This window comes from Curcuma longa, chromosome 15, assembly GCF_044706935.1.
Source record: "Curcuma longa cultivar G26 ecotype Majalengka, Jawa Barat chromosome 15, ITB_CL_G26_1.1, whole genome shotgun sequence".
In the NCBI taxonomy this organism is placed as follows: Eukaryota; Viridiplantae; Streptophyta; class Magnoliopsida; order Zingiberales; family Zingiberaceae; genus Curcuma; species Curcuma longa.
The window spans coordinates 6364562-6388941 of NC_133875.1; the positions used below are offsets into that span (position 1 = coordinate 6364562).

The window sequence follows — 24380 nt, forward strand, 5'->3', positions numbered from 1 at the left end:
CTCAAAGCCAAACTCGGGTCAAGCCAACAAACTAAAAGGCGAAGCCCTGCAACCACAATTCACCTTGCTGAGCTAGTTTGATTTCTCGACTTACTGAACTAGTTCGACCTATTAACCTGCCGAGTTAGTCTAACCTCCCGACCTCCTAACTTGTCGAGTACTTCACTTGAGTGCCGAGCACCCTGAGCTCTTGTGTATTGACTGTTACTTGACAAGTGCTGAACACCCAAGTACCTTGAGTCCAAAAGGGTTAGGCTCCCGAGCTCGGATACATGGGAGTCTCTGTCGAAAGGTAGTTTGACACAGTGGTTATCATGATGCTAGTTGCAAAGGGGTGCACCCTTGGTGAGATGTGTCCCTTGGATGGTGAGGTACATCCCATCCCTCACACCTCTTCTTTCTCTCTATATATAAGGATGGTGATATTATTTAAAAAGGAGATTACTATCTCATCTACTTTTACTCTATTTTTTATCACTCTTCTTTCTTGTATACTACCTGGGGCACCTTGATGACTTAGGCATTAAAGAAACCTCGTCATAGTTACTTCCGATAAGCCCTATGATATGTATTATTTCTAGTAAAGTCCACTACGTCGCCTCTTTAGTAATCTCAAAAGTTTCATGAGCGGTTTGAATAAGATGGCATATGTCTGCCATGCCTATTATATTTTAGTATGATATCTTTTGATTAATTTCGTATGTTCAATGATAATCTTTACTATGTAATTTTATTATTGAATATATTATATTGCTTAACAAATTTATTATTGGATAGATTATACAAATCAAATAATCTATGATATTAAAATTAAAATATTATTAAATAATTTAAAATTCTGAAACAAAATTTATTTATTTTTAAATAAATAAGCAATTAACTAGCAACTCAAATCATCGATTCACCAATTTACTCAGTGCCAAACGTTATTGACCCATCAAGGCCGATTACAAGTTGGCCATTAAACCGGATCAATGGATCACTAACCCGTTGACCCAATTCTAGTTCTAGGCCAGGTACGATTCGGACCCGATCGTGGGCAGGTCTACACACATAATTTCATACAACTCATAAGTGCTACAATTATATGGTGATATGTGGCTAGTTTAGATCTTGTGTAACCTCCTCATGGACTTGTAGACTTTATGCTTGGAGATTTGTATAAAAAAAATGAAAAATAGGAACAGAGTTTCATGCTACCAAGAAGGCATGAAACGTCAGAAAATTTGACCACGAAAACAAGTTGTATACCTCCATCAGCACGCAGAGCTTTATAATAATTTAACGAATGTAAAACAAGGCTTCTACCAAAACCAATTTGCAACTCACAGTTCTACAAATAAACACAAGATCACTTTATGGCTTACTGATCATGTACAGAAGGTATTGCTGTAGCATTACACGATACATAAACAAATATGAAACGCCAAACTGTGGCTATATGTAGGCCAGAGAACTCCTGTCGTTAGCTGATTGGGGCCGGCCTCGAGTGGGCGTCGGTGGCCTCTGAATGTTGAGTTCCTATATCAAGCCCAGTGTCCAAATGGTTAGAGAAACTCCACAGAAATTGTTTGCTTAAACAAAATGTCGAATACACATTTCGGATATTTTCAGATTTGTGCTTTTGTGACTGATAAATTGGGGATGGGATGGTAATTTGTGCAGTCAGTGCATGACAATGGTTATAATTATGAACATCTCGGCGATAAGTGGACATTTGGTTCATGATGAACAGCTGAGAAATACAGATGCATATGAACATAAATCCGAGCAGTGCTGACCTGCATCCATGTGTCCTCTAGGACATGCTCAGGTGAAGACTCCGGCGATTGAAGTGGTGGTGGAAGCGGATGAATTAGCTTTGGAACTATAACTAACCCTCTACCGACTACAAGAATTGCCCCAGCATTGTTTGCAGTCCCTGATGCAGAACATGTATCGCAATGGTAAGGCATTATTTACTAAATTACAGGAACAAAAGGAAAAAAGTGAGGTGAGTTACCACAATAATTAGTAGCTGAAAACAAGGTGATTAGTTGCCCCTGAGCAAATCGTTCAAAGCCATCCATTACACACTCATGAGCTCTTATGATGAGTTGTAACTTGTTTCTTTTGCAGAACTCAGTGACCCGGTCAGGCTGCAAGAGCAGAAACTTATGACCGTCCTTTGCTAACAAATAGTGTCTATAGCAAAGAATCACGGCCAGCAGACCATGTACTCTCTCTTAATCTTCTTAACAAGCAAGAACTAGGACACAAACATAGGCATATATTATACATGCATATCCAATATGCTTAACTAACTACACAAGATTAGTGCATTTAACAAATTTTTTTTTTTGATATTCAAAAGCATAAAGGAAAAGCATGACTAGCGAAAAAAATCCAACAAGGGAGACATAACATAGAAGGCCAAAACTGGAAAACCAAAGAAGTTGAAATTCGAACACTCCATAGTTCCTATTAAGTAGTAACTCTGCATCTACCATCAAATAAAGATATTATTCAAGAGTGTATCTACAACTCAACACTCCAATAACCAAGGTATCTGTTTAATTGAAATACAAAGCATCCAAATTAAATGCTGCAGAACTCCTAATATGAAGTATCTGTATGAGCAATTTATCATATAAACCAATCTATCTAATATATGAACTCAGAATTGGTAACAGATGTATCAAAAAACCATTTCGCAATGTGAAGTATTAAGTATTTCAAATATAAACACTATCCATATACCCCGAATGTGACAAGGCCAGGTCCTCTTGCATTTGGTCTCAAACCCTCTATGCTATCATTCTCTGTGGGATCAGACCTGCAAGTTTAAATTGATATATCAGAAGAAAAAAAAAGAATGATAACAGCATAATTTTGAAATGCATAACAGGTCATGTAATGCAATTGCATGAGAACTACAATACCAAAGAAGATCCATGAAGACAATAGATCCAACATCCATGTTAATAGGCCTTTCAAGCTTCTCTATTTGGTCAACAGAATTTATGGACCTCCCAATACCACCATGCATACAGATAATCTTCTTTTCTATGAGAGCTGCAAGTGGAAGGTAGTTGAAAAGTTGATTAAAGCGTGTCCATGCCCATATCCCGTCGCTTTCCCCCTGCAGAATTTTCTGCTTAGTAATTTCTAATCACATAATCCAGATATAAATACTAAATCATCTTCTTACCATTCTCTCAATGCATTCGAGACGAAAACCAAAAAGGGCATTGATGTCAGCTGCTTCATGGTTTCCTCGGATCAGATGAATGTTATCTGGATACTCTATCTGTATAAAGATGTCTGAATTGTAACACAAAATCTATAGAGGAAAAAAATGTCATGTTATTGAATCAGTCAAAGCTTACTTTTAGAGCAAGTAGTAATGTTATCGTTTCCAAGCTATGCTGACCCCTGTCCACGTAATCCCCCAAAAATAGATAGTCTATGTACCTAAAATACCAAATCTTTGTAAGTATAGAAAAAGAGAAAGGTACCAAAAATGCAAATTACCAATGTACAAAAACATGCAAATTATTCTGGTTTACACTGTTAAAAAATTTTATTCACCATGCTACAAGGGATAAGACTGTGCAATGGTACCCCAAATTAACGGGAGCTTCGTGCATTGGGCTATCATTTTTTATACTACATGAGATAAGATCCAACTAATTCTAGTTCCTACATCTAAGATAAATAGCATCAAGAAGTTTTCCCCCAATTACACTGTATGAAACAACCAGTGTAAAGCACATTTAAGGATATGGAACTGATAGCCTGACTTCATCAAGAAACAAATAAAATAATAGTTTATTGAAATATGCAAAATAAAGCAACAAATTCCTGCATGAAATGATGGTGATGGCAAACAAAAAAAGAATAACCACTTAAGTCAACCTCAGGAGATGAACTTTCACCTTTTGCAATGTATCTCTAGTCATTTAGTTGCTCGCCAAAATTGGCATGCTGAACTCCTAGGTTCATTTTAACTTTGGTTATAATACTGACTGGGAACCACAAATGAATCAGGATGCAGAATATTTGCCTGATATCTAACCCATGGGGAATCTGAAAATTAAAAATTGAAAACTAGTACTTAACTAGTACAAAAGTTTGCCTAGATTGCTGTAAAGAGTTTCCTGAGAATGCATGAACATTAGGGCTCCTTTCTGTTGGTTTGCATCATGCCGAGTCTACTTTATACCACGGACACTTAACATAATTAACTATTGTCTGAAATCCTAAGTCAGATAGTTGCATTTTTATATATAAATAATAAAATAAATAGTAAAAGGCGTACTAAGTCCATCATCCACCAGGGTGGTAGAGGCAGTGGCCATGCTGCCCGGGATTGGATCCCCATCTTGCACTATTGTGTCATTTTGTTTCTTAGCTACAATTTAAAAACCAACAAAAGAAGGCTTATTTTCTGAGTCTTACGTTATGTCTCCAGCAGTCGAGGGAAAGCCATACTCATCAAATAATCTCATAAGATCACCAAACTGACCATGAAGATCACCAAATACTTTAACTGGAGCTTTTAGTTGCAAAACTGTTGGTTCTTGTCTAAATATCTGCTCAGCAGCATGGCAAAGTTCACCTACTTCATAGGAATCAAGAAAAAATCTTCTGATAGCAGGAGGTTTCCAATTTCTTGGTCTAAGCAAATGCGATATAACCTGCAACAAAAAGACATATAACAATAGCATTTATGTTATTAATTCTGAAACATTAGCTAATTGTGTGCTTACCTTCTTATTCAAGCCTTCAGGAGATTTCTGTCTGTTCAAGAACTTTTTTGTTGGATAAGTCTGTTCACCATTTGTTGGACACATTCTTCTACTCTCATTCTCAAACTGATCCAGAGAAAGTTGCCTTACAAGCCCTCCTAAGTTGCCAACAGTTTCTTTAGCAACCACCACCTGAAATGCTAGAATAAGGATCACTTATTTAGAAAGAACAGTAAAATCTGAAAAGATAAAAGCATACCGCTCGAGGATGCAGCCGTACACCTGGCTCAAGAGAATCGAAAACGTTCGAGGGATCATCTGCACCTGAGACTTCATCATTGACTGGAGATTCTGAATCTCTATCATCTGAGATATTTTCTGCAGATGCTTCCCTTGCAGCCCGCCAGACAGCACTGACAGCTTCAGCTTCAGCAGCAGAAGCCTGTGTGAGCATTTCAATTGATTTCTGATCCACACTGAGAAACATAAATACCATTCATCAAGTTTCAAAATTTTCACTTGATTAATATTGCATTAAATACCATAATCAAGAATATGAGCATAAAACTTGAAAACCTCAACCTGGAGGAGGAAGCTGCATCTGGTTTCTTATTCAATGGTCGTTCAGCAGATTGGGAATCCAAATTGACATTTTGATTAGGTTTGGAATATACAGAATTGTACATTGAGGGACTGATTTCAGATTGAAAAGTAGAATTTTCAGCAACCAGAAAATCATCAAGTAGCACATCTGCAAAATGGATGCATATTAGGATTTCATAATTTACAAAAAGAAAAGAACATACAAAAGATTCAGATGTGAAATAATTATTAGAAAGATGATGCAGTAGGATCAAATTAACTAATAGGGTTGTTTAAGTAAATGGCATAATGAGGGTAGCAAGGTTCAAAATCTCGAACCATGCCAAAGTTTCGATTGACTGGAACGATACTGTTTCGATATTGTACCGATGTTTCGATGTATGAAGAAGGAGATGAAGCATAAGAATGAGACATTATCTACGTCAAGCATGATTTTAAATCTTATACCATGGCGGGCAAAAGAGTCGAAATATATCATTCCAGTAAATTACTGAAACTCGATATCACTCAACACAGACAATGTATCATTCCTTTGCTTCATCTCCTTTCTCCTTTAACCTCCAATCTGTCACTGATACCATGAATTAGAGCGTCAACACGATACTGGAACAACATCTTTGCTGTCAAAAATTGAAACTATGGCATGACTCAAGATTTGAACCTTAGTGGCAAGTGGTATCAAGTTTTTGTGATTTATCAGAACGATACGTTTCGACCATTTTGCCTGACACGGTATAAGATTTCAAACCATGGAGGGTAGTGTTTTTTGTTTAGCATGTGGATTTGGTGGGTAGTTTTGATCTTTTTTCTAAAATTTAAAAGCATCTTCTGTTGTGAACTAGACAAGTTATGGCTTCATGAACCCCCCCCCCCCCCCCCCCCCCCCCCCCCCCCCCCCCCCCTTCTTCTTCCATAGATATCCCTTCTCTTCTTCCCTTCCCCTGTTTCTCCTTCTATGATTCTGTTCCTCCTCTTTTCCTTTTCCTCTTTTTTGCCATTCCCAATTTCCATTTCCTTCTTCCTAGCCATTTTCTTCTTCGTTTCTACCACTCTTCATTACTTTCCTCTGTGTTGAGCGTCAGCTCAACACCGAACCTTATATAGCTCATTGGCCCAGTATAGTGCCCAGCTGTGACCCTTATTTAGGGATTTTGGCGTGACCTTGTCCATGGTAATGTCTAGAATTACACAACAATTATGAGTTTTTGTTGATGAAGCATTTTGAAGCCTAGTAGAGTTTGGCATGCATTTGAAGGTTGTGGGAAACCATATTGCACATAGAGAAGAGAGTTCTCTTCTTGAGAAGAATTTTTTGGTGCCGAAGAAGGCTAGAGGTGAGGCCTGCACTTTTTCTCTGTAACTCTTTAGAGAAACGAGAGGTGTCTTGTATAAGGTGCGGGCAATGATATGTGGACATCGATATCTTTACTTGTTATTGTCTCGATATATTATAGACTTAAATTCTCACTTGGTTATAGGCTTATGTTAAACCATGTCAAATTGTTCTTGTATTTCTTATATGTTTGCACGAGACAAAGGCTCTATGGGACTTATGGTGAACATTAGCATTCTAAAAACATTGTATTTATAAATTTGAAATTAAGTATATAGTTGTGTTATTCTTTTTCTTCTTCATATCTTTTTTCCTTCCATTTCTAATTCATCATTGACAATACATTAGAACATCGGTACGATACTGAAATAGTATCGTTTTAGTCAAAGACTATAACTCCGACTTAGCTCGAAATTTTAAATCTTGACAAAACTTCAACAAGTATTTGAAGGAGGATTCATATTTAGAAGTTCGACGAGAATGCCAATTTCTCTTTATGACAAGAATATGTAATGATTAATGAGCAGAATTTGTAGAATACTCTAGTTGGTAGAGAAAATGACAAACTATTGGATATCAAAGAGACTAATTGGAGATGATATAGGCATAATGAGTCACTATCATCAAATTATGTCTTGCATATATGTCATCCATGTCCACATGGTTGTTAGTGAGACTACAACACAGTTTTTTTTTGCAAAAATTAGAAACATATAACATATTAAGCATTGTCATTAACTAAAATCATCTCAGGAGCTAAGTTGCATATGGTAGCTGCGGGGATTTTTTGAACAAATCTATATGTATAGATTACATATGTGGAGATATTTGTATGTATAAATTACATATGGCGGGGATTCTAACCTAAATGCACTAGTTACATAAAGAGGAGTAGGAACAAAAAGTTTTTGGGACAATGGTATCAGTAGTATAACTCTATATCAAAGGATGCCATTGTCATTAGTGTAAGTTAAAGTCCAGATAATTTGTAGACAATTAAGGTTCAGGACGTTGTTGGTCTTCTTGTTTCACAGTAAAAGAATACACATCTACAATCTAATATTTGGATTCTAGCTTTTGTAGCACACATTTACACCAAGGAGTTATTGCTGCATTTAATAAAAATGTGACCAAGACCATGAGTCGACAAACTTAGAGGTACATGTAGAGGTGTCACTAGGAAGAATCTGATTTCTGATTTTAATGAGATCATTAGATTTTAAGCGCAACCACTATAAGATTAGGATAGCAATAAGGAGGAAGTTAATTAAATTCCATATAGAGAAGAAGTTCCCACTAATAGATGTCAGAAGATTTCCCACTACCTGAGCATTTAGAACCTAAGAGACACGCTCAAGTGCATTTGGAGGTTGTTGGAAATCATATTCCCAGTAGAGAAGTTCTCTTGGAGAATTTTTTTGATGTTTTAAAGGTGAGGCTTTCCAATGTTTCTATATATATTGAGAGAAGAGTTTAGAAATTGAGAAATGTATATATCAATTTATTCATTCTGATATTCTATCAAGGAAGACATTGATTCCATTGCATGTGAGGTCATGGCATAGCATCGTTGTGTTGTCAAATACAAATTGAACTCCAACCTTGGTGCCAAAGGCTAGGGATCAACTTGAAGATTCCACCAAGGCAGTTGGAGTTGACATCGTTCCCATGTCCAGTGTTGTTTGATACCAATTGAACTACAACTCACAGAGGCGACCTAAGGTCATAGAGGCATCGTGGGGTCGCGAAGGTCGTTGCAGGATCGCGAAGGCACCACAATCCCTCCACGAGGTCGCGGGGGCCTCCACAACCCTCCGCGACCTCACAAAGATCAACGCGGGACACGACCCCGTGGAGATTGCAGTGACCCACTGTGTCGGTGCTTGACTAAACGGTAAATTCCGTCTGTTTCGCTTGACACGGTGTGAAATTTTAAATCATGGTTTATGGTAGATGAACTCAGAAAGAACTCCAATGCAAGAGAGAAACCATCAATGGAAGGTGATCAATGGTGGAGTCGTCAGACAAGAAGTTTGTAGGATAATTGAGTCATGGATAGCTTTTGCAAGTAGCAACCATAGAGGAAGAGATTCGTAGGTCGATGAGGATAAGCCATGCAAGATCGGGGACTAGAAAGGTGGCATTGCCTTGTGCAAGAAAGATTCATAGGATCAAACTTGAGGTTGGGATTGATAAATTAGGATGGATAGATACCGTGTATTGAGAAAAATTAGTTCAAGTTAATTCTCTAATAGTCTCCTCTACCTATGTATGTTATTCATTCATGTAAAAAACAAAAAGTAGATCCTTGTATATTATTCATCAAAGTAAAAAAACTAAAAACAGATCCCAGTTATTATGTGATTTTTTAATTTTAAGTTCCTAGGTCCATAATAAAGGTCATAGTACAAGAAAACATCATTATAGCTTAGATCAAACCATGAAACCTCCCTCTTATGTGCAATTCTACAAGAGACATTAGAACGAGTCTTAAATTAGGATGGAAGAATCACAGACTACTAGTATCATAGCAGAAAAATACATTTAACCATTTTATAAGTTTTTCTTAAATAACACATATTGGACTACTAAATGGAATCGCAAAAGAACAGTGCCCTTCATGAGCAAAATCTAATATTAAATCAAGGTTGGGAACCATGCTTTGAAATCTTATACCATGTTGAGCGAAACGGTTGAAACATATCGTTCCAATAAATCATCGAAACTTGATACCATTTGACACAAAGATTCAAAATCTCGAGCCATGTCATAGTTTTGGCCTTTGATTAGAAAGATACTATTCTAGTATTGTGCCGATACTCCGATGCATGGTGCGGATGACAGATTGGAAGTTGAAGGAGGAAGGAAATAAAACAAAGGAAAGAGACATTGTTTGTATTGATTTGAGTGGTATTGAGTTTCAGTAATTTATCAGAATGATATATCTTGACCGTTTCGTCCGACATGATTTAAAACCATGATTAGCATAGACATTGTCTCCTTCCTATGTTTCATCTCCTTCTTCAACTCCAATCCATTATCGACACTATATATTGAAACATTGGTAAGATACCAACAGTATTGTTCCAATCAAAGATCGAAACTTTGGCATGGCTAAATGGAATCACAAAAGAGCAATGTCCTTCATGAGCAAAATTTAATAATAAATCAAGGTTGGGAACCATGGTTTGAAATCTTGTACCATGTTGAGCGAAACGGTTGAAATATATCATTTCGATAAATCATTGGAACTCGATACCACTTGGCACTAAGATTCAAAATCGCAAGTTGTGTCGTAGTTTTGGCCTTTTATTAGAAAGATACTATTCCAGTATTGTGTCGATGCTCCAATGCATGGTACCGATGATAAATTGGAAGTTGAAGGAAAAAGAAAATAAAGCAAAGGAAAGAGACATTATATGTATTGAGTGGTATCAGGTTTCGATAATTTACCAAAATGATGTTTCGACTGTTTTGTCAGACATGGCACAAGATTTAAAACAATGCTTAGCACAAACATTGTCTCCTCCTATGTTTCATCTCCTTCTTTCTTCAACTCCAATCCATTATCGACGCCATATATTGAAACATCGGCAAGGTACTAAAATAGTATCATTCCAATCAAAGACTGAAACTTCGGCATGACTTGAGATTTTAAACCTTTTTAGGAACCTTGTAAATCTTAAGAAACAAGAAACAAATGGAAGCAATGAAAAATGACATCAGAGATCATAACCATCAGAAATTGAACAAAAAAGAACAATTAATATAGATAAATCTCTCTCTCTCTCTCTCTCTCTCTCTCTCTCTCTCTCTCTCTCTCTCTATATATATATATATATATATATATATATATATATATATATATATCACTTGTAAGATCAATCATCCATCATTTGGAATAAATGGCCAGTTCCACAGCTTGAAAACAATTAAAGCCCTAAAGGAATTGGATTCCAGTTTACCTCCCCTTAGACCACCATAAACATATACTTGAGTCCCAACAGAGGCTGATGCATGCCGGCACCTGCGTAGAAGTTCTAAGGAACCATCATGATCAGTTAGTGACTTATGAGTTCGAGTAGATGTCACTATTCCATTTCTGTCCAACCACACCCCAGCAGCAGTGTCCAGGACTACAAGCAAGAAGTATAGTTCAAGATTCTGGGAAAAAGTAAACAATTTCCCAGTTATAGTAAAGGGTAATCAATTCTTACCAGCAATGGCAGCTTCACCATCAATAGTTCGTCCTCCCTTGAGAACACCTCCAGAAACATGCAAACGAGCCCCTACAAAAGCCTAGAACTTGGATAGTCACTCTAACTGACAAAGAGTGTCAAAAGTACTTTGGTAAAAGGGGGTACCTTAGTCCTATCAAATGAAACAAACAAAGAAAAGGGAAGGGGAAATAAAATGAACACTTTGAAGGGATTGACATCCATAATGCTAGGCTATTTTATTTCATAAATGATACAAGAGGGTTCAATAGTGTTCATTAACGGCATTCAAAAAGCCTTTTCTACACTAAAATAACTAGAGATAGGTATAAAGGAAATAACTAATTCTAGAGAAAATAAATAAATTTAAATTACATAACCTAGTCTAGAGAGAAAAAGGATAGTAACTTAAACTTATTGGGGTTTTTTTTTTTTTTTCTTTGCTGATAGCTTGCATAAGATTCAATCTTGCCAATGAGACTATTTGAAAACCGATTAGAGTCAATTCTTCATTGAGCAAAGATGGGCATGCCGAGACTTTCTTTGATGATGGAGTGTCTTACAGCAAGTCTCCACCAAGTGGTGACAAGCATGTTGAAACTTCCTATGATAAGAGATTCCATGTGTTGAACCTTCATTGAACAAAGGCAAACAAACTCAAACTTTCTTTGATGAGTGTCATGCAATGAGTCTTCATTGAGTAAAGATGATCGTGGGAAGACTTCTTTAGGACTAACTAATGATAAGAAAGCATCTTGTGTCAAGCTTTCATCCAACAAGGAGAGCTCATTGAAACTTCTTTCGGATTGCATCTTGCATCCAGTCTTGATGGAGCAAAGGCGAACATACCAAGATTTCGTTAGGACTAAATGAAGATAGGAAAACATCTGGAATTGAATCTTTGTCCAATGGGGTGAGCACAGCATAACTTCTTTAAGGTCAAGTACATTGAGTTGTTCATTGAGAAGTGGTGATGATGCCATCATACCAGACCTTCTTTTGAATTGAATGAGGATAAGAAAGCGCCTTGTGCCAAGTCTTCAAGTGGAGATGGGTATGACAATAATTCATTTGAACAGAGTGATGGTAAAAGAACATCTCATATTGAGTCCTGATCAAGTGATGGTAGGGTCATCAAGTGATGGTAGGGGCATCAAAACTCTCTTTGACTGAGTTTGGACAAAGAATATCTTGCAAGAAGTCTTCATTGAGTGGAAGTAGGTGCACTGAGATTTGTTTAGAAGAGAGAGAGAATAAAAGAATATCATGTGCTAAATGTTCCTTGAGCAAAGATGAGAAATGTTGATCCAGAGGAATGCTGAAGGTCATCAACTAGGATAAGGTCTCCAATTTGGATGGCCACTAACCTATTCTAGCACATGGTTTAAAACCATGTTCTAGCTGTCAACAAACTTGTGAGCATTAAGGAAGGTGTTGCATTCAACGATGCATTCATTAGAATTGACTGTATGAGCATTTAGGAAGGTGTTGCACTCAATGATACACTCATTGGAATGGAATGTGTGATACTGTTGGGAATTTGGACGAAGGATTATCACTTGATGTCTAGAAATGATAATTGTAGCGATTGCTCCAGATGATTGGAAAGGCATATTAACAACAAAGGCCCATAGGGATGCTTCGATACATTAACTTTGTTTATTGGTGTCACTATCAGCATCATAGATAAACACTTTTGATAACTAGTATCAAATTAGGCATTCTAGTAAGGATTGCTTCTATGGTCATGTAGTAATAATTGTTTATCTCCACCTCATCCTCTAATTTTCTCAATGCTTCAAAGGTAATTGAGTTCTTGTGGACACCTTCAGAAGTTGATTGCTCACAAGCTTGTTTGTTCTTCCTCATGCCTTGCTCTTCTTATCACCAGCATGGGATAGCACAGCCATTATGGTATAAGGTCTCATATATCTTAACTTCCCATCGAATTTCAGCAAGGAGCCCTTTTATAAAACTACTGTGGATCAGTCATGAGTTTGATTGAACAGTTGCATAAAGCAACTATAGGACTACTACTACTGTGATTTGACAAATTCTGGCCAACTCCTCATCCACATTATCAAACTCAATGGTCGAAAAAAAATGAAGGCCATCTACAAACTCCTCCCATAGTCATTGCATGACTTGAACAAATTGTCCTATTGGATGGTGTCTCCTTTGAGGTTCATAGAGGCTGTTTCAACCTTAAATCATCTACTGTGCAATGAAAAGAAATAATCATCTATTGAAACCCACCCAAAGGCCCTTCTCTTTCCCATGATAAGAGGTCATTGCATGACTTGAACCAATTGTACCATTGGATGGTGTCTCCTTCGAGGTTCGTAGAGGTTCTTTCAACATCCGAATCATCTACTGTGTGATGAAAAAAATCATCAATTGAAACCCACCCAATAAAGTCTTCTTTTTCCCAACGTAGAAATTTCACCTCTATTCAAGGAGTGGTGTTGGCTCAATCTCCATGAGAATTGCCTTTGATTTTTTTTTTTTTTTTTTTTTTGGCATTAGTGAGTCCTCATCTCTTTGTTTAGTGTATCTTGCTTTTATGTGCTGGAGTTTGAGTTGTTGTCTAGTTGTTTCTTAATTACTTCTAACGCATGAGTGATGTTTTCTAAAGAGGTTTGAAGTTGCTCAAATTTGGTTCAAGATTTTGTATCCCAATTAGCATCTGGTTGGACAATAGCCATTATGTTAAAAAAAAAATTCTCTTTTAAGTAAATGATGACATTTTTGCACAATTTGTCATGACAAAGAAATACATAAGAATTTCTTTTAAAAAGATAGAATCACCTACTCAAGAGATTATGGCAAGAGGCATCAATGACTTAAAAGCTAGCAATGGATGTACTATAGCAGCAGTGGAAATGGAGGTGACAATAATGTTGGGAGGAAAGTATTAAATAGTGATTTCAAGCAGTAGATGGCCGACCAACTGTGCCTAGGAAGGACCTCAGGTGGTCAACATTAAACTAATATTAAAATAGAAAGAATGGCAATCATACATATAATGACAATTGTGTCCTTGATAATGGAAAGGAGTTCGCAACCACAAATAACATAATTAAGAACTAAGACGCAACGACAATAAAACATTTCATATTTCAAATTCAACCACGAAACAAAAATCATAAATCCAAATTGCAAAAATACACCTAATTTAAAATTAATGATATTATAATACCAAAATATAAACAAGATAACTAATATCAAATAAAGTTTTTCTTCCTTAGACAGGTTTGGACCGTCTAGGCACACTACCTAGTTGCCTAGACCAACATAGAGTTTTTTTTTCCTTAGATCCATTTGGACCACCTAGGGGGACTACCTAGTTGCCTAGACCAACTAAGCAGCCCGCTTGAAGAGAAGCATCACACCACTATGCAAAAGCAATCCCTTAGCAATTCTACCTAGGAGACCACCTTAGTCGTCTTTTAAAACTATGGTTAGACAGGATCGAAGGTCACAGTAGTGGTGGAGATAATCCACAATACTAAGTTGATAGAAACCCAAGTACTATTTAAGATGGATATTTAAGTAGATAAAAGGGGAATGTAGTGGATCACTTCGAAGGATCTACCTCCATAATATCAATTGTAGGCTATGTTATTTAATAAATTTTGAGAGTTCTATAGGATATTTAGAGGCATGAAGGAAGTGCCTTGTCAACAATAAAATAACTATTTTTTTTTTTAAAATAAAGGGAATACTTACTGATTGGAACCACTTACCGCTGCATGCTCATATCTTGGAGATGGTGACACACCAGGAGCAAGAGTCCACTCCCATTGACCATTTGTATGCATAAGCAGTCCGTAAGCATCAGATAGAGACTGCAAATGAAGTTAGCAGGTTCCTTAGCCAACATTCTGTAAAGAAATCCTTTGACCATCTTGTTGCATGTAGGTACTTAGTAAAAGAAGCCAAGTTTGAAAAGCAGGCAAAAGAATCTATGGGACTCAAAGAACAAAACCACTGTTGAAACAAAGTGATAGATACATGTTTAGCTAGCCAAAAGCAGCACAAAATTTCTGAGGTTGCTTACTTTCTCCTGTCATTAAGCTTTATAAATGAGAACAAGAGAAGAATAGATGGCCATTATAGTTTCTAACCAAAGTACCACAAAAAAAGAGAAGGAATTTGCTTGTGAGGGCAAAGGCTAACCCACATGTGCATCAACCACAATGCAATATGGAAGTTTTATGTTCAACAAAGTTGGAAGATGAAACCCTTTTGAAAATTATATAGATATGACCTTCCCATGTACCAAGAAAGGTGGGATAACACAAGGACAATATATAGTAAACTACTCCACTACACCTGCTCGAGCTGGAACATAGATAATAACAATGTCAGTTTGTTGCACAACTTTGAAAAATGAGAATCTCTCAAAGACTTCAGCGAATCATTTGCAAATTGATCCTCAGTTAAGATATGCAGAATCACAATCTTTATAAAAGAATTTCAAGTTGTCAATCCACCTCTATGTGCTTGGCCATGAAAACAGAATTACTCGCAATGTAGATAGCTATTTTACTATCTGAATGAACAAACATAGGCTCAGAGCATACACTACCAGAATCTTCCATAAAGGTCTTCAACTGTATCTCTGGAGAACATTTGGCCATAGATCAACAATCAAAAGAATGGCACAACGAGTCCACTAAAAAGGATGGCTCAGTGTATGATTCTGCCATCAATATGGGTATAATGAAAAGAAAGAGAAACCATCCCTTTATTGCAAGCAAATAGGTTGTTCCTGATGATCCAAACCCTTGACATCCATGTCACGAATGAGCAATCTTCTGGAAACACAAGAACTGACTAGTGTCTGTATGCAATTCAGATTTATTACCAGAGATGCATCCATTTTCCTGCCAACTTTGTTTTTGGTTAAGTATAATTTTGGCATCGCACCAATAAATCTGGAAAAAGAACACTGTCCACCAAGTTTCTGAGCTAATCTACATAATTGATTCCTAGTATATGTATCAATCACTATTGAGGCAATGCCCATCAAAAATCTTAGGATTTCCATATCCCTTCTTATCGCTTCTTCATTTCTTGGTAATTTTATTCAAATTTTAGAAGATCCTTTGATCTTTCTAAATTAATTAAGGCTAGCACTACTTTGACACTTATCTTAGAGGCTGCAAAAAAAAAGCTTGTTTTGGCAAACGTGGCAAGTAACAATAAACTAGTGGGAAGTTTATTGAAGTGTTTTTATGTGCAAGAAATTATTAATAAAATATTAGGAGGTTCTCAGAGTTGATCAAATTGTGGGTACTCAAGGAGAACTGAATGGGATCGAAACGTAGCTGTATGCATTTACAATGAATGGAAATGAGGGATCATAGATGATCAAATTCAACTGTGCAAGTATCTCTTCCACAAATCTTGTGATCTCTCTCAAGTTAGTTTCCTAAGATTGGTGGTTCAAAACTCCAATCGTTGAGAACCCAGAAACTGTTGAACAGTCCATAGAATAGATGATGCTCAAAAAAATAGGCCACAGTAAGTCAACAAAGATGATGAGTATTGCCACATCATTAAGAGAAAGAATCTAATCCAATCAAACATTAAATAGGCAATTTCTGTAAGCTAATATATTTAAGTTTTGAACAAATTCAAAGAAAATTGAAATATAAAAACAATTCGCACCGTCCCAGAAGAATCTCTTCCACCACACAGCAAAAGCATGCCATCAGAGCGTGCACTTGCAGTGGCATACCTGTGTATGAGTATAATGAATGGAAAATTGTCAAAACATATAACCTAAAGAATGTGACAACTTAAGATGACATAAAAGTATGCCATAACTCATGCCACTGATTCTACAGAAGAGAGGTCCTAAATCTAGTGGTAGCTGCTAAAATTCAGAACATAATTGATAAATACAAGTTTAATATATGATAATAACAACAACAATCAAACCTTTACCCCACTAAGTGAGTCAACTATATGGATCATTTTACATTATTGGGGATCCCCTACTATATTCTCATCTATATTTAAATGAATTTTATCATATTTTATCGTTGTTAACCAAGTCTTTTTTAATCTCCCTCTTCCTTTATTAATATGTGTATTTATCATGATCTCACATCACCTAACTAAGGCATTTATTGAACATCTAAGTACAAATCCATACCAGCTTATACGTCTTTCAAAGTTTTCCCTCAATAGACACAACCTTGACTTTCTCTCCAATATTCTCATTTTTTATTTTATCCATTCTCATATGTTTGCACATTCACCTTAACATCCTCATCTTTGTGACTCTCATTTTTTGCTCATATGCTCACCTTATAGTCCAATATTCAACTTCATATAACATTATAGGTTTAACTGTCATTTTGTAACACTTCATATTAAACTTTAGAGGTACCTTATGATCACAAAGAACATCTTATATCCTCCTCCATTTCAACCATCTAACTTGTATCCTATGTAAAACATCTCTATCAACCTTTTTATCCTTTTGCAAAAAGGATCCTAGATACTTAAAACTTTCAATTACAAGTAACTCATCATCTCCTATCTTAACAATTGTCTTGCTGCATCTAATACTACTAAATTTAAATTTCATATATTTTATCTTTACTCTACTAAGCCTAAAACATTTTACTTCAGTGTTCCTCGACAAAATTCGAGTTTAGCATTTACTCCTTCACATAACTCATCGACCAAAACAATGTATGCACCGTGGTAATGTGTCTTGGATGTGACCAGTGAGTTCATCCATGAGTAGTATAAAAAAATATAGATTTAGAACTAATATTTAATGTAACCTTATTTTTATAGGAAATACTTCATTTAATCCACTTGAAGTCTTCACTCTTGTCATTGCATTTTCATACATATCCTTAATTGTTTCTGAATAATGAAACTATTAAAAAGTTCAAACTGTCGGCTTGTTATATTAGCTTCTAGATGCTCTTAATACTTTTTCATTTTGTTGTCTTATCAACAAATAACATTTTATGGTTTTAACATTCCAAGCATAAAACTAAACTAGGTTTAGGAAATAGTTCTCATCTCTTATCTTCCTCTCATTAACTCTTTCTTATAATTTCATAGCATTGACTACTTAACTTTATAACTCTACAATTTGGACAACATTCTATGTCAAATTAAGTTTTGAATATATAGGTATTCAAAACTTTTTCTCCATTCTTCAAGCATCTTCTGGTTTTGAAAATCTATTAAAAACTTAGTTTACCAAATTATTTCCCATCTCCTAACCTTTCTTTCAAACTTTAATAAGAATATCATCTGGACTTACACTTACATCCCTTCATAGTCCACTTACATCCCTTCATTTTCTTTAAAGCTTCTTTAGCCTCACTTAATTTAATAGTAAACAGATTTATGATTTCTAAATCTTCCATTCACCAAGACTAAATCATCTACTAAATGCTCATTAAAAATCTATAAAGAAAATTTTCTAATCTTTCTTTAATTGCATTACCAAAGACCTCGTGATTTTCATCTATTATACATCTAACATTATCCAAGTCTCAATATACTCTTTCTTTAACTTTTGTGGTCAAATATATATCTTTCTCCTCATACTTAGCTCCAAGATTATCGTTAAACCTATAATATACTTAAACTTTGCTATTTTTATAACGTGTTCATCAAATTTTAGCCAATTTATATCTATTCATATTATACGCTTTTATAACTTTACTAATCTTTTATTTTTCGTCTTTTATAGCATTATCCAAGTCTTAATATATTCTTTCTTTACTTTTGTGGCAGATATATCTTTCTCCTCATTCTTAGTTCCTAGATTATTGTTATACCTATCATATGCTTAATCTTTGCTATTTTTATAACCTTTTCACCAAAATTTTAGCCAATTTATATCTGTTATAATCACTTTTATAACTTTACTAATCTTTAAAACATAACTTCTTTAAACTAATAGCTTTTCGTACCTCCTCACACCACCATCAACTCACCTTGTATCTTTTACCTCAACCTTTGGACACTTCATCTTATCTGTCATCACAGTTGACATGACATCAATATTATCTATCTCTTCCATTTTAAATTTCTTAATCATTCTATCTTTGAAAAGTCAGCATATTATTAACCTTAAAATTCCACCAGCTAGATTTTTTTATATCCACCACTCGTTGTAACCTCCTCTAAGCACCAATCTCATCTTCCTCTTCCGCTTGGGCTGCCCTCCTTAACCCACTATCTCAAACACCTCCACAAAGCCCACTACCTCCACCTCTACAGAGTCTATGACCTCAGCCTCCTCAACCGATCCCATTGCCTCCAGCTTCTCCTACTAATCAGTTGCACACCATGCCATCTGAGCTCACTTCTCATGTAAGCTCATTATCAATCCTCCATTGAGCCCACTATCCATCATTGCCCGAACCACCCGCTAACCTTTCAATACAACGATTCCTCTAGTTGCCCTTTTGAGTTAGTCGTCACTCCTCCAACTGCCCTAATTTGAGTATACACTGTTAATTCTTTTATGTCTTACTACCTTACAAATTATATTCAAAAGTCAAATATTGATTCAGGTTAATGTAGATAATTATTTAGTTTTTTTTCTTTTAGAACGTAGACTTCTTAAAGTTAAATTCAAAACTTAGACTCAATTAGAACTAAATTGTCTTATCAAAATAATCAACATATTGCTTCTATAAAAGGTCAATGTTGTCTATAAGACAATTTGTACACTATTAAAAATTACAGTGAATCCAAATTGATCAAAATCTTGATTTGTCCGTGTTAAAACAGCTTAGAATCATAAACAATTATACCATTATTTGTGTTTTACTTCTTACTATGTTCAAACCTAGAAACTTCAACACATCTCTAATTTGTTCTCTAAATTGTATCCAACTTATCTACCTACTTGGAGGACAATAGAAAGATGTAGTTAATTTTTTAAACTTCAAGCACTGGCAATAAAACAAAAGTACAACAAAAACCATTTTTTAGTGGTTGCTGAAACAGCCAATGGCCTTTGCAAACTTAATCACAGAAATAGTAACATCTATGATAACTTGTGCAACAGCTTCTATTGCGAGGACTTCCACAACAACCATTGCAACAGGGCCTAGCACTAGGAGAAGATCTCTACTGCGAATGAGCTAAAAATCCTAAATTCAGCAAACCACAGAAAGTGTCCATTGTTTCGACTTCCTATAAATGCCGCAAAATAAAACATAATCTCACATTCTAGCTGTCGGTTTATCGCCTTCAGGGTTTAATTTCTGCCATCTATAGGGTTTCTGTGCAGTATCCAATGCCCAAGTATCAGATAAAACTCTTATTCCTGGAAAACAACAATTTCCAATTAAATAAAGCAGTCAATAAATATTTATGATCATCTTTATATTACAAAGTACCAAGAAGATATACTCAAGAACAAAACATTTCAATGTTACTTCCAGAATACAAGCAAATAAAAAGGTATGAAAGATGGCCCATATAGTTTTAAGCTCATCAAACATCAACCAAAGCTTCAAATTGTCATTTTACAACCAACAGCCAACCATAAACACATGCCATCATATCATTGAAGTTGAAATATGACACATCATCATTCCATTAAACAACTAATACCAAAGAAGGGAAAATTACATTTCATACCCAAACTATACCAACTTTTCAAAGTGCCCCTCAAGTTTTTAAATCATTAAAATATCCCTTGGAGATTTGAAAACTCTTGTCATTTTACCCCCAACCATCAACACTTTTAAGTTACTTAAGAAAATGGCAATGTGGTGTCTTCATTCAATCAAGTAACTTAATGGTGCTATGGTTATGGTGTAAAATGACAAGAGTTTTCAAACTCTAAGGGACATTTTGATAGATGACCTTAAAAACTTTGAAGAAGTTGATAAACCTTGAAGAGAGAAATTAAATTTCTCTACCAAAGGTAGAAGATTATCAGATGCATGCAAGTAGCACACCTTGACTTGATAAGTCTAGATTATCGTCGAAGTCCTCACAAATACATTAGAGGTGTCTTGCATGATTCTAGTAATTTTTGATGTAGCAGTCTTGCCTACTTTGTTGTCGTAGTAATTCACATTAACTGATAGGATGAAATGTAGATGACTTACGATGGGGTGTTACTGGGATACCATCCTCTTGGTATTGGTAATCTTGTTGTAGTTATTTACGACAAAAATACTATCTTTGTTTCTCTTAGAAATGTAGATAACCTATGATGGATGGTAATTGTATTATTTAACATGTAAAAATATGTAAATTTCCAAAGAATTTATATGTAAAATTTCCTTTTAAAAATGTGCAATAAATCTCTTATCTGATTATTTAAGTGCATGAGTATTTGTGGAAATGAACTTAAATTCTTAGTAATCTGTTTTTCATACCAAACAAGTCAATGCAGAAAATCCAGAAATTTTACAATATATTGCCCATAGTAAACTCTGTCATGCAGGATTCCAAAAAATCTTGCGATATTAATCTATCTGTATGGTAATGTAGACTATCATGAAAGATTACTTGCCAATCTACATCAAGCACCATCTAAAACTGAATCTCCTCTAATTTCATCAAAAAAGTCAAAAACAAATTGGTACAAAATGATCAAACATCCACTCAAAACCATTGTATCAACCAAGCTTCCAAGGAAATCAGCAGGAAAGAAGGTATGAACTAGAAACATGGATAAAAAATAGGGCATCAAGCTGTCTTTCACTTGCACTTAAGAGCAAGTATCTGTGATTGGATTGCGGAATATAAAAAAAAAATAGCATATAAGGATGTAAACAGTGATGTCTCCATATAATAACAACAGGGCATAAGTCACTTGCACTTAAGAGCCCGGAATATAAAAAAAAAAAGCTATAAGGATTGGATTCCATATAATAACAACAATAAGTCAATGCCCAACTATTTGGGATCTTTCCACCATGGAACTCTATGTAAGGATGCATACTAGTAGTACCTAGGTCTTTATAAAACAAAAGCTGCCAGGAGGTTGTTGCCATTTTTTCATAGTGCACTATCTATATTCAATAGACTGGAATAGCAAACTTGCATTGAGGATCTCTAGCAAGTCCTTGATCAAGTTTCAAACATATTGTTCATTAAAAACAAAGCACAAAATGGCCAATATTTTGTACTAGCCAATTGCTGGTCAAGCTTATCATCATGAGAATTGCATGACTGATTCTTCTAGTTTAACATAAATTCAAATGACAATAATGGCTAGAATTATCATTCGCCTACTTAAACTAAGATTTTCTATTACTTACAATGTAACCAAAAATATTTCCCAGTGGAAGGCAGGAAACTACTCTTGCAAGCAAGGGAGAAAAGCAATGATGATAATGATACTCAAAATCATGAAAAGGATGTTTCTTTTAAGAAGATACTGTGAAGCAGATATAGGCTGTTTTCACAAGGAATGTCAACCCACTCCAAATAAATATCAAACAGATCCAGATGCCTATGAGATCACAATAACATATTCCAAATAATTACCAAATATTCTGTGTCTTTAGATGTTTAACATTTCATCTGAATTCTTAGAGTCTTACACATGAACCTTTGTCCAAGCTGTAATATCTAAGTTCACTATTGCACAAATACGGGATGTAATGCAGAATGGAGAAGATAAATATCGATGACATGACATGACTTGCCTAAAAGTCTAGAAGGATGCATGGCTCCAAACTGCATGTGGTTTAGCAAGAACAACAAAACAACTACAAGCCAAACACATTCTCTTATAGTAAAGAAAGTTAAGCATGCAGGATTAGCATATACCACAAGCCAATGGAACTGACTTGAGGCTTCTATTTAGAAGTTTAGAATCTGAATCATATGTGAAATAAAAATTAGGAACTAAGTTGACTATCTTCATATAAAATAAACATAGGCACTAGATAGTCAGATACGCTTACTCTCAGGTTCATATTTATTGTAGCAACCACTCAACCATTACCCTTGGTTGTTCAAGAAAAGAAATTAACAAAAAAAAGTGAATCACATGTTTGCATCATCTGATATTTTAGCACCATGCTTATTTTAACACAACTTCCCTTATCTATTTTTCAGATTTTCTAGGCAACATCACAGGCATAAGCAATTATGAAAAAAGGAACTACTTTATACTTTCATTATTCCTCAATAGTGAGAACTTAATCTATGAAGATGGAAATCTACCATCATTGCCACTGACTGTGACAAGAAAACGCTGAGCAACCAGGTCCATTGCATGTCCATACCGAGGTCCTGGACCGGGTCCTTGAACAACTACCCTGCAAGACAACAGTTAATTATACAAAAAAATATCCACCTAACACCTGTATACAACCTAGAAAACAACATAATAGGAAAAGAAGCACTACAATCTTCACCTGTGCCACTTGAATTTATCATTTGTCAGGTCAAGAACATAAAGGTCATCTGTTGAATGCCCAGCTGGTCCAATGCCACCCTAGTGACCCAATGACCAACAATTATTGTTCAAGACAGACAATAATACCTCAAAGCCAGAAAATTTACAAATCGTTAACTGAATGCCTATGCAAGTCTTTCTACCTGGAAAGCAACCATTGTACCGACTGATGCTGCGGCGTGAGCAGCCCTTGGTGAGGGCGGTTCTCCCGCGGGATGCAGCCTGCATTTCGTACAAGGAAAGAACGTCCCATTAAAATTCATGACTAGCAACTTTTATAGATTCAACCAATAACAGTCTATACCTGGTCCATTTCCGGGTTTCGACGTCATACGAATGCACCGAATTCGTAACTCCCGTGAGCCCTTCGCACCACAACGAGCAACTTCATCAGTAGAAAAACAACATCGAACTGCAGATTAAGAGAGGGAGCGGAAGCGGTGAAGTAAATTACTGATGCCTGGGGCCGCGGAGGAAGCGCCGTCTTCGATGCAAGTGACGCCGCCGAAGAGGATGAGGCGGGGACCGTGGGACTTGGTGGCGGCCACGGCGGTGAGGGAGTGACTGCACCGGGGGCCCGGGGCGTCATCATCGGTCTCCCAGGTCGATTCCAGTGGCAGGTAGTTCGGCGCCGGGTTCATCCATGGCCTCGACCCCATCCTCCGCCGCCGGCGACTCCGCCGCGAGAATTCCGCAGCGAAGCAAACGGCGTCGCGATCTGAGAAAGAGGAGAGCCGGAACCGTCAACACGAGGAGCAAGAGGAAGAGCTCGCAGGAAACCCTAAGGTGGGCCCTGCCCGAGCCGAACACTCTTTGACGCCGGCGTGGGTAGGACGCCGGGTGACGAAGTTTTGAGTTGCCGGTATCGAAGTCAAAATTTTTTACTTGGAGATATCTTTGTCCGTAGGCATAGACACATAAAAATATTTCTGCGGGAGCGAAATGGACCGTGGGTTAGTGCATTCTGATATTATTATTATTAAATATATTAAAGAAAATATAAATATTATATGTTATAATTTATAATATTATTTTCTATTAAAAATTTCCATTTAAAGAATATTTTATCA

General features: G+C 36.1%; 1 protein-coding gene across 1 annotated transcript; it reads right to left on the bottom strand.

The window, feature by feature from the left end:
• Nucleotides 1–1254: 1254 nt before the first annotated feature.
• On the bottom strand, nucleotides 1255–24224 carry LOC141846002 (serine/threonine-protein phosphatase BSL1 homolog). The gene is made up of 21 exons (XM_074733986.1): nucleotides 23765–24224; nucleotides 23615–23675; nucleotides 23454–23532; nucleotides 23270–23349; nucleotides 23076–23170; nucleotides 20109–20208; nucleotides 16560–16629; nucleotides 14630–14731; nucleotides 10884–10965; nucleotides 10632–10802; nucleotides 5313–5481; nucleotides 4990–5206; nucleotides 4752–4922; nucleotides 4441–4679; nucleotides 3369–3453; nucleotides 3191–3289; nucleotides 2922–3121; nucleotides 2740–2815; nucleotides 2003–2138; nucleotides 1782–1921; nucleotides 1255–1521 (listed from the first exon to the last, which is right to left on the bottom strand). The coding sequence occupies exons 1-21, from the start codon at nucleotides 23967–23969 to the stop codon at nucleotides 1438–1440; spliced, it is 2661 nt and encodes an 886-aa protein (XP_074590087.1). The 5' UTR covers nucleotides 23970–24224; the 3' UTR covers nucleotides 1255–1437.
• Between the last annotated feature and the right edge of the window lie 156 nt (nucleotides 24225–24380).

Excerpts from the sequence above, each read along its gene's own strand:
- LOC141846002 (XM_074733986.1), bottom strand. The coding sequence starts at position 23,969 with ATGGGGTCGAGGCCATGGATGAACCCGGCGCCGAACTACCTGCCACTG. Across the intron at positions 16,630-20,108 it reads GATAAACCGACAGCTAGAAT|GTATGCCACTGCAAGTGCAC; the intron begins GTGAGATTATGT and ends ACTCATACACAG. Across the intron at positions 3,122-3,190 it reads TCGAATGCATTGAGAGAATG|GGGGAAAGCGACGGGATATG; the intron begins GTAAGAAGATGA and ends AAAATTCTGCAG.